Here is an 11808-nt window from a genome sequence, read left to right as displayed (position 1 = left end):
TCTGCACTATATTTTCCCTCTATCCCTAACTGCTAACAGAGCAGGGCCTCATCAAGAGGGAGCTTCAAGAGGAAAAGTGATTTGTTATTTGCTCACCCTTGCTATCATCAGAATCTTAATCATTTATTTTAACCCAGATAATTTCTCTGTTCATGCTTAAAACAGTCTCAGTATTTAGAAAAAAAATGTGAACATGTTCTCCAACGTAGCTTAAACAAGGACCAGGCTCTGCAGAAGACACTAATACTTCATATCAGTATGTTAAAAGTAATGCTGGGCTCAAAATAGTTTCCCTGTGTCATGAATACTACTTAATCTTTTCAGGCCTTTGCACAAACTCAAGATTTAGCAAGAGGTTATATGACTGTTTGTCTTTATTTCTGATATGCCATAATAGCATTCTATTGACCTAACTATGAACAAACTGAAAACTGAATTTCCAAGTGAGTGAAAATACTAACACGGAAACACAGAAATTAAAGCAAGCAGAAACCACCAAAAATCCATTTTATTGCAACAATGTCCCCATCATCAACTGAGATGGTAAAAATTAAGTTTTAATTCATTCTGCATTTCTACCTTTTTATTTATGTAAATATAAATTCAAGAGAGTGTAAAATAAATCCACATATAAAACACAGAAAAAGCACATTCTTTCAGTGACTCAAAAAAATACATACTGAATAATCATGACAAATCATCCGTTGTCCATTTTTCCAAGTATACAGGAGTGAAAAAAATGCAGAAAATTATTCTCCAAAAGCATCCTGTATAAAGTCCTTAAAGTATATAAGTAATATTTAGTAATCTCATATTCTTGAACTTATCAATGTAGATTCCAAGAAAGGAGCAGAGAGAGAGACAAAACATCTCAAACTTCAGATCATTTAAACTCCATCTAAAATAATCCATTAAAAAAAAAGGTTATGTTCAGTTCTTATAGCTGAAGCGTCACAATTACTTTATTAGTATCATTATTTTGGAAAACTATTTCTTATTAGTTTTTCTTGCTTTTAAAATAAAGTCTGAATACTTATTTCAAATAGTTTTGTTTACTTATACTGTAAATATATTGCGGAAATAACTCCACATGCTGGTACAACAGGCCTTCATGAAGTTCCATTTAAACATTACTATGATGTACCTCAAAAATAAGGACTACAGCATGAAATGCACACCAAAGAGTCAATATCATGGGATTATGTATTATCTTCCTTCTCAGACGTAACAAAAAGCTTAGATTTTAAAGTGAATACCAGACTGTTAGACCACATGAATATTGCCTGGTTATAAATATCTGGACTAGGAAACTTAACTGATGGAGAAAGATATGATTATTTTGCTTTACTATGACACCAGAAAAATGTTATTATCAGAATTATAATGCACTGAGTAGGATATTTCTTCAAAGGTAATACTTGCCACTGGGTCCAACAGGCAGATGTTGCCAATGATCATGGCTTCTAGTGCATATCATGCCAAGTTCTTAATAAACAAGATTTTCCCTCGTAGTCATGTTACAAGAGAGAATGAAGAAATAAGATGGTAAAAGCAAACAAAGCTAAAAAGAGCTGCAAGTAACTTCACCAAATAGAGAGGAAAATGATAAAAATATTTAAATCAGCACTCTTGTGAGTCCCTACAGTTGCACCGCTACTCTTAGGTTTCCAAAAGATGTATATGATTTCATAAATATTTTTCTGTGCTAAGGGCCATGTTCAGAAACAAAATACAGGCTAGCACAAGTCTACCTTCTTGGAGATGCACATTAAGTATAAAATCCACTTACTAAAGTGCATTTGCTGAATTAATTCTAACTTCTACTATTATAGCTATCCCAATAAGCAATACAAACTAAACGTTATCTAAATTCTACCTCTACTTAAAAGCAGTAAATATAGATGATTGAAATCTAAGTTACAATCTTTATTACCAAACACTGTGTCTCAATGCCGTAGCTTTAGAAATAAACAAGATGTACTGTCCTAAACTTTCCGGAAATAAGGAAGTGCCTCTAACTAGAAGTACTGAAAGTGTACAATGGAGTTAAATAAGCAGAACAGAAGTAAGCATTGCTTTGTTTTATATTCAATATGATGTTTCTTTAAGGCTCTGAGAGAAGCTGTTACTTTTCTCGAGATCTTTTGGCAAAAGATAAATGCAGAAGTAGCAGGGACATCTGACACATCAGAACTTGTATTTTCATGTTTCATTAAAGCCAGCTCATTCAGTGTCCGCATACAGTTATTGCACTTTGTGTTGTTGGAATACAACTATACCAACATAGTAAGAATGATTGCAACAAAGCCATAGTAAAATAAACTTTGAAAAGGGTTTGATTCTGACATCTGAGGATATAAGTGTCTGCATGTTTAAAGTGTTCCCCCTAAGAATAAATACAGACAAATTGCTCAAGTCAGATGCACGTGTTTAACAATTATTTCAGCATATATAAAATTTCACTCACCCTCTTATCAATACAAATCTTTTAGGGATCAAAAAAGACTTACCATGCAAAATACTGATTAGTGCTGCATAATGGAATATATATTTCTATCAGAGTTAAAACAGCATTTTCAAAATTTAAAGAAAAATAGATTTTTAAAAAGGAATTCTACTGTTGAATGCACATCTTCCTTGTAGCAAAGGCAAGATAGAGATAAGTTACAATTTATCACTGTACTTCAGTCTCGATGAAAGACTAATTTGTCCATCTATTTCTTAATAAATGCTACATTTTCAAGAATAAAGGAACTATCAGTAGGCATTATTTCTACTTAAAACAAGTTATTTCTCTCTGTAATAGGTCAAGTATGCTTTTAAAGATTCAGGTAACGGTAGACTCATAATTTTCTCTCTCAACAGATTTCGAGGAGGCTCTTCTGGCTTCAAGATCTCACTGTGATCTTTATCCTCTTCCTCTTTGTTATCATCTTCCATCCTTTCGTCTTCTTCGCTATCTAGAGGCTGAGGAATGAGTTGATTACCGACAAATACATAGGTGTTAATCCTGCGTCTACGACATCTCCTGCGTTTTCGTTTTGGAGGAGCCTTCTGAGCAATACCCTTGGCTTTCATCTCCTCGTTTATGAAGTTTCTAAGGGTGCGTCTGATATAGATTCGAGCTAGGTCCTGGAGATTCCTAACAGCACACGGAGCTAAAATGAAAGGGAGAACAAGTTATATTTACCTTCTAAGTGTAATCTCCCCTCTAACGAAAAACTAGTTGCAAGACATTAAGACTAATGTTTAAGAGCAACTGAAGTTTTCACACATGGTACAATACAAAACAATAAAACAAGGGGAGATAAAACAAGGTACAGTAAAGCAAGGGGAGATAGAGAGCTCTTAAGAAATCTTGTAGCATATTCACTACTGAAAGATTTATCTCATTCAACAGACACATTTAAAGGACTCAGATGTGAGCTAAAGATGGCTTCTGGAATATCGTTCATCTTTAACAGGAAACACAGAATCCCAAAAAATTAAGATTTTTTTGATAGATGTGAAATAAAAGTAGAAAGCATGGAAAGACTATTAAAGTATTTAAGAAAACACACACCAAACAACATCACCTTTCAACATCTTGAAAGTCTTAGAACAGTACCAGAAGCAGGTCCCAAGATTCTGCTGCTGGAAAAGAACTTTCCCCCTATGTCACATTGGTCTAGTTTGCACAGGTGCCTTTCTTCTACTGGCCCCAACTGCTAAGGGTGAACCATGCCAGCTTGGCAGCTGTCCAACCAGGTAAAGTCATCCATAACTTTGCAGCAGAAAATGAATCAAAACTGCTGAGCTCCAGAGCAAAAAGAATACCAACAAGCAAAAAGCTATGTATTTTCCAATGACAGAAAGGCAGGTGATGATTCTAAGTGTTGCTGGGGTGGTTCATGACCTGCACTAGAAGGGCAACTGCTGAGCAAATAAAAGATCATTTAAAAAATAATAATAATAAAACACATCACACACAACACAACCCTGAAAGCCTATTCAACTCTCTTGATTCTCATTTTCATTCCTATACAAAGGAACATAAAATTCATGGGGACTACCAAAGGGAAAATTTATTTATAATCAGAATTCAGAAATAATGTGGATGAATACACTTCCAATATTGCATTAAGCTTAAAAAACATTCAACATATTTCTAACTAAACCTTTTGTTCCATACACTGACTTCAGTTGCATGCTAGCCACTCAGACTTAAGACCAAAGATATTTACGACTGACACATCTCAGTTCTAGCAACACTGATTTCTGTTAATGCCAACAGAAAGAAAGAAGAAAAAAAGAAAAAAAGAGTCCATTTGTTTGTAAGAATCACCTAAAATCTAAAAACAAACCTTATCTGACGACCATTTTCAACACACTTTGAAGAAATCATGCTAAATAAGCCATGATCACAGATTCTATGCCGGTCATAATAAATGCAAGCACAAACTATAACATGTTTAGAAGTTAAAGGAAATGAACTGGCAGACATTCATTTCATATAGAGAACTAAGAAGGACTTTGAAGGCAGAAGAAAAACAAATTTCTTTTCCAAAGGATGAAAAACAACTTTGAAACAATGCATCTTGTTCAAGCTCATCTTTCTTATCCTATAAGACAATACAAAACACCTATAATGCTAAACATGTATGAGATTAGACATTTTATTTTCAGTGCAAGTTATGACTGATTATATCCTACTTGATTTCAACATTTAAAAGGTTTCAAGACAAACAAGTGTCCTCAAAATCAGAGGAGTTAGAAATAATCAATGACTAGTTCTTCAGATATGAACGCAATTAGGGAAAGTTGACCCAGCAGTAAGATTATAATCACAACCTGGATCATAAGCTAAAATTAGGAACTGCCAAACAATTGATATTACATGATTTAGGACCTAAAGCTCCTGTATTTGTGTTCAGGATCTCAGGCACACAAACAGGTAGCAGAGGGAAAACTAGCTTTTCAAAGTCTTCAGACTTGCTCTCTCTCTCTCTCTGTCTATATATATAAAAAAATATTTTATATATATGCTCTATATATTTAATTTTTTATATATATATATAATATATATTTTAAAGAAAGCCTTGATAGTTATTTACTAATATTACTTGGCTATTTGTATAATAAATGGTTAGTATTACAGATAGGGCAGCTGAAGGCTATCTCTTCTCACCAGAAAGGATAGAAACTGGAGTTCTGGACATTTGTCCTAATCAACAGGAAAGCATATTCAAGACCAGTGATTATTTTATAACTAACAGCTGCAAAGTAATTCAATGCCAGAACTCACTGCTCCTCCTCCCCTACTCCACTGAGTATATGAACATTATCCTAAATTGGAAGGAGGACTATTTTAGCAGGAAGACGACCACATGAAGAGAGTTAGAGGTACCACCACAGAGAACTACAAAAAAAACCAAAAGTATAAAGTTCTTCGAAAGCTACCTCAATACACCGTCAGCACTTGCTCATGCTGTTGTCACTCATTAGTCAGTAAACTGGACAGAATCAACTACATTGCCATTAAGCCCTAATTTCAATAAATCATCATTGGTATGATAATAACTGAGCAAGAAACATGACTCACTTCCTTTTTTGATCAGTGACCTTCTCAAAATTACTTGATGTTTGAGAATTATTATCCAGCTACCTTTGAGGCTAGACAAACTTCAATCTAATACAAGATGCAACTTTCTAGATTCTGTTTTGTCCTTGGTTAAATTACTATAAAATAAAAATTAGACTATTAGAATCTATCATTGTGACTTATCAGTGACTCAGGATTTACTGAGGTAACGATCAGACAGAATGTTTAGTATACACAGTACATTATGGGTTAACGCAAATTTACTTCCCATGCTTTAAGCTGTCCTGTTAGCACGCTGCTAAACCTAAGCCCTGCTGCAATGCAGAATATTTACTTTATCAGTGCTAGTGCTGCCTGACCTTTAACGCATGGCTTTCAGTACGCCTACAGAGCTTGCCCTTGCTTGCAATATGCCACACAGGTGTAACCAATTTGGTGTTGAATACTCCCTATTAAACTATTTACATAATATGAAAATTGGAATGAATTTTACCATCAATCTGCCCTAGTTCCGTCAAGTACTCTATACGCGCATGATTCAAGCTACTATTTTCCTACAAGAAAAAAAATAGCAGAACACCATTATGCAATTTTTGGATGTTTAATATGCATTTCTTTCCAACTGTCTAGCAGCAGTGAATTGTGTCTTGACCAATAATTAAGCTTGTAAAATGATCCTTTAGCAATACCTCTATAGCCTTCCATGCGAAAAAGATTCTACTTTGATAACGACTGGCTCTCAGATATTTTACTAAGCCCTATGTACATGTAACACTTACAACTATTGCAAGTATACTGCACTACGTGTGTGTCAAAGCACTCAATCAGTCCTTAATATTGTCCATGGAAAAGCACAGACTCCATGTTTACTTCAGCAACGACATCTGCAATTTCTGGCTTAAAGTTTACAGGAGGATAATGTTTACTAGACTACTGTGGACGTTTGAGATACTTTACAGAGGTGTTGATTTGAAAAAAAAATAGACACTGCTGTATTATAAAAGAGAAATTGGCGAGGACTTACTTCTTGAGCTTCCAGGTCACATTTTATTTATTTATTTATTTATAAATCATGTAAAAGCTAAGCCAATCTGAGCAGTGAAAAGCAGCACGTCTTACTGACTTCATTTTACAGTGCAACTTCAATTCTCTGAAGATTTTTTTTTTAAATAGCAACTTTGCAGTGTTGTTGAGTGCTACATACCTTTTCCCCTTCTCACTAAGAGTGAGTTAGTTACTTTTAAATTATTTTGCTAGGTTACATACAGGAAACAGCTTTATTACACTAGAATTCAGTTCTGAATGTTACTGGTCTGCACCGTTTCATCCGTATTACAAAAATTCAAGACTGGTAACAGAACACTTGAAAACCCTCTTGTGTCTTTTAGGGAATTAGAATGTAGGGAATCATAGTAAAAGTGACATTCAGTTTCACAAGCCACCTCTATTTCACTGTTAGTCATGATACACCCTATCTATTATGGAATAAGTCTACAACAAAGAACAGAGGAAAAGAGTTTCTGTATTAAAAAGTCAGTTTGAAGAAAGTAACTTCTGAGGTCTTAAGAAAGCAAATGTTAAAGCTAAAAAAAATGAATTATTTCCACAGGTAACTGATTACATAAGGGAAGCGACCATCTATACTTCAAACAACAAAAGCAAATGGAACTACAATAAAGCAACTATCCTTCACGAGCTTACACATACCCTCAAAATTAAAAGCCAGATCACCAACATGCCATGCAACCTGATATGACTTTCTGGATTCTTGAAGTGTTTATACCCATCTGGCATTTTCAAAGTGCACATGGAGGGAAGAAGAATACAAAGAGGACAGAGATTTATTCCCATCAAACTGCATGCTAAAGTAGAACAGAAGAAAAAAAGCTGGCACTTTATCTAGTTTCTTTCTTGAGTTTATCAAGTTCTCAGATGTTTACAAAGCCCCATAAGTTACTCTACTCCTAGCTCTAGCTGTCCAGGCAGATCATCTCATCTCTACTCCTTCCTTTGATTTTTCCTTATCACGCTGTCTTATCATCTTGGCACCAGATGCATTTTCAGAGACATTCTATCCTTTACTAAACTAAGTCAGACTACTGCAACTAGAAAGCAAACGCCAAAACAGCTAGCGTCACCGTTATCAGTTGCAAACAGAGACAAGCACAAGCACGCTCAGCTGCTGACATGCTACAATACCACAGGTGCAGTTTAGATCCGCTCCTTCCATTCCAGAGGGTAAGGAGGAAATATTTTGCTCTAGGAGACAGACAGAACGTGAGCACTCCTGACATACCTAGTATTAGCTCAATGAATTTCCTGTGCCTCATTAGAAAGTAAGCTGAATCTCAAGGAAAACAAGTCTGGAAAGAGAAGCTGGAAAGAAGGCATTATTTTAATTCAAGATACTAATTGCACAGCAGTATAGAACATGAGACAGAAGCACATGGACAACAGTGAGCTACTGTTGTTCTAAACTGCACCCTCCTGTTTCATCATGTTACATGCCTGTACAGCATAGCCTCTCCGATTCCAGAAAATCACCAGCAGGCACTATAAAAACCTGTCACAAAGAGACACAAGTGACACTTACGCAGTCCCACAGTGTCATGTTTGCCGTTGTCATTTCTGTTTGGTTGCACTAGTGGAGCAAATGAAACAGCAAGGATGTTTTTACTTTCCCATGTGTTCTGTCCCGTTCTCAAGATCTGTGTTAGCTGCAAATAAAAAAAGCAGTTAAAGTTTTGTTATACTCAGTACTATTCAGATTGGTGTTTAGATACACTGCTATTTCAGTATGCTTCAAAATTAATTTAGAAAGGTTGATTTACAGACAAAAAGGAATTGTATATTCCTTGAAATATTATTTATCACTATAGTAATGAACAGGACTTTCTTTGACAACAGGCAAAGGTACAACTAGGAAATGAAGTGCCAAGGTAACTTTTTCTAAATTTTCCACAGGGTTATAGAATACTTTAGGTTGGATCCAGCCTCTGTAGTTCAATCTCCTGCTCAAACACAGTTAACTCCAAAGTTAAAGCAGGTAATTCAAAAGCTTTGTTTAATTAAGTTTTGAAAATTTCCAAGGATGGAGATTCCATAACTTCTCTCGGCAACCTGCTCTAACATTCAAACTGTTTCCTTATAACCAGGCAGGATGTTCTTTGCTGCCATTTGTAACCTTCTTTGCCTTCTGCTGTGCATCTGCAAGGAGAATTTGACTCCTGTCTACTCAGTAATCCACCCACCCCTTTAAGATAGTAAAGTTAGTAATTAGATCTTCCCTTAGCCTGTTTCCTTCCCAGCTAAACAAACCCAGCTCTTTCAGTCTCTCCTTATCTCACATGGTTCAGCCCCCGCATTTGCGTGCCTATATGGCAGAAATACTCTTAGTGTTAATTTTGCTTTCAAATCCTGGCTACTTTTAAGTTGAATTCCAGCAATTTCAAATGACGATAGAGTTCAATAAATACTGAAAATAAAAATATTTAAGTAATTGAATATAATTGTTCAATGCAGGTCATGTTTAAAATAACTTTGATATTTTGAGAAATTAGATATACATGGCAATTATTTCTGTACAATAAAATAATTAACATTTTTATCGTGAAATATTTTACTAAATATTTAGATTTAAAAGGACACCAACTTAAACACAGCCTTTCTATTTCAATTTCCCTATTAGTAAAACAGGGAGAATAATACTTACCTTTGTAAAGCCTTTTGAGATCTATGGATGAAAAGTGATAGAAGTGCGAAGTATTATTAGAATAATACTCCCGTCTGAGAAATGTTTAACCTAATACGCAAAAGTAACACTGAAAGCTGTTGAAAATAAGTCATTTTCTTCCTCCATTTTTTCCTCCCCATACTATTTCCCACTAAGCACGGTGATTTCAGATTTCTCCAGAAATCAATTCTTTGCTTAGAGTATTTTTGTTTTGAAGTACTGACAGTAAAAACGTATGTGTGGGGGGTGGGGGAAGGATTTCAAGGCAGTTTTGAGATTGGTATGAAATATTTAAAATACTGTGAAGTTCTAGCTTCACTGAAGACAAGCACAGTTTTGCCCCAGACTGATGGAATAAGGATATTCATGGTTTTCAACAAGTTTAAGGGAAAAAAGTACATAACTGCATTAAAAAAAAAAAAAAAACTAATATTTACACAGCTGCAGCAATACACTGAACCAAGATGTCATTAGTCAAACATTAACTTAGTCAAATATACATTGAAAAGCATTCCTACATTACATAATTATACTGAAAGACAGCAAGGGGAAATTGTCACTAAGTCACCTGATCTTCTATAGGCATTACTAAAATGCCTCCAACTTTCAATAAAATTTTCATGTAGTTTTCATGGTCTTTCTGGACTCCAGCTCCACAGTAAATCCGGTCATATTGATGACTGTCTGAGGCTATTTCCAAACAATTGCCAACCACAAAGGCAGGTTCACAGAACTCAAATCTAAGGGGAAGAAAAAAAAAAAAAAAAAAAAGAGGGGACATTTCAAAACAAGATTTTTAAGGAAAACCAGCCCAGATAAAGACAGAACAGTAATCTTCAGTTTTAGGTAATGAAAGAAGTATTAGCATACATACTTTAAAAAAACCCCACTACATTACATGGCAATATTATTTAGAAAATAATCTGTTTCTGCCACATTAAGGACCACCACAGAAAAATTTCTCAGCAGTTCTAATTATGTATTAAACAAAAAAGGACTCAAAATGTCATCAGACTTTCAAAATGTAAGCAAATAGGCTTATCTAAACAACCTTAAGCCATAAGAGTATATTTAAAACAGTACACTTATCAAGGTTTATTCAACAACCTGGGTATCGCTCAAATGCTGAAACAATTCAATTCCTAATAACCAACTGATCAGGCTCTTAAGATTCACTTTCCTCCATCTCCTCATTTTCCACCTTAAGCTCAATTTTTCCCCAAAAAAGAACTAATTGGAACAGGTTTTCATGTTTTGGTCAAACACAGAACAAGAAAAAAAAAAAAACACACACAACAGGTAAGGTATTCCAGAAGCATCCATCTGTTCTATCCGATTTTCATTCGCAACAAAAGTTGCATAACTGCTTGTAAGTACACCCAAGTTTATAATAGAAATTGTAAGGATTATAAGGACCCTTGACCACTGTGTGACATACCAAAGAAAACACATGCACAGGATAGAACTTCATTGCCACAGCTGCATATATTCCCAATTACACTGATATTTTCTGACAATTTTCAAATCTCTGCAGCATCTTACTGCTCAAGTTGCTAATGCCATTACAGTACAATTTACATATTATAAACCTTTTTCTTTTACATTTTCCCCCACCCACTTTATTAAGAAGAGAGACTACGAGGTTTACCATAGTTGCTTATAGAAAGGAATATAGTTTTCAAAAAACAAACAAAAAAAACCACACACTTGTAGGTCCAGAAAACAGTTAATATAAGTTCATCTGGTAGTATTAAATCCAACGCATCACAAATTTCACCTAGAAGCGATGAATTTTTCCCCCAATACTTTACACAAATACATGTACCCATTTCATGACCTTTACAGCTGACTGTCATCGGAGAGGAAATTATTTTGACCTGGCTAGCGGTATCAGATCCCAATAAAGCACCTGACAACATTTAAATCAATGCTGCTTTAGCTATAGTGAAGCTTGGTAGCTTTTGTTAATTCCTGATACTGCACATAAAACTTAATTACAGCACTGCCAGTAATAAATGAGAATTTTATTACAAATTAGGCAAATCAGAATTCTATTAAGAATTCCAGAATTCTTAATTAGAATATTCAAATTAGAATTCCAGTCAATATTAAGTTTTGCCTGCAGTATTCAGTGTATTTTACTTCTAAGGGATGCTTGAACTTGAAAATAATACAATGCTCCCTTCTTTGGAGAGTCATGGACAGACCCCAGAATCCTCTACCAACTACTGCAACTTTCTCATGTGCTGCACATGACCAACCATGTATATCGTTCCTTATCTAAAGCCAGTGCAAGCTACAAACAGTGTTGGTAGATCAGGAATAAAAAAAAAAAAGAAAGAAAAAAAGGAGAGTGAGAGTAAGGAACGAGTCCCTTGTTGCACACAACTGGGCAATAAGTCTGAACTGTAGCTGAATGAATTTCAGATGAACAGAGAGAGAGAGATAAACAGAGATGAACAAAGATCTAGAAACACATAAGGCAAGGTTAAAT

At 34.9% G+C, this 11808-nt stretch overlaps 1 protein-coding gene across 14 annotated transcripts in view; it reads right to left on the bottom strand.

The window, feature by feature from the left end:
* Nucleotides 1-476: 476 nt before the first annotated feature.
* The window catches only part of PCMTD1 (protein-L-isoaspartate (D-aspartate) O-methyltransferase domain containing 1), a 52184-nt gene continuing 40852 nt past the window's right edge, over nucleotides 477-11808 (bottom strand). For 9 of the 14 annotated variants that reach the window (XM_068932728.1, XM_068932725.1, XM_068932729.1 and 6 more), the window contains 4 exons: nucleotides 9883-10054; nucleotides 9294-9314; nucleotides 8175-8298; nucleotides 477-3158 (listed from right to left, as the gene is read on the bottom strand). In XM_068932728.1, the coding sequence (XP_068788829.1) occupies nucleotides 2788-3158; nucleotides 8175-8298; nucleotides 9294-9314; nucleotides 9883-10054 (688 nt within the window). In that variant the 3' untranslated portion in view covers nucleotides 477-2787. The remainder of the gene's footprint in view (nucleotides 3159-8174; nucleotides 8299-9293; nucleotides 9315-9882; nucleotides 10055-11808) is intronic. The other 5 variants (XM_068932737.1, XM_068932735.1, XM_068932738.1 and 2 more) reach the window with 1 other exon arrangement.

The sequence above is a fragment of the Struthio camelus genome, chromosome 2 (genome assembly GCF_040807025.1).
Source record: "Struthio camelus isolate bStrCam1 chromosome 2, bStrCam1.hap1, whole genome shotgun sequence".
NCBI lineage: Eukaryota > Metazoa > Chordata > Aves > Struthioniformes > Struthionidae > Struthio > Struthio camelus.
Note: the sequence above shows the minus strand (reverse complement) of the source record. Positions and strands in the feature narration are given on the sequence as shown.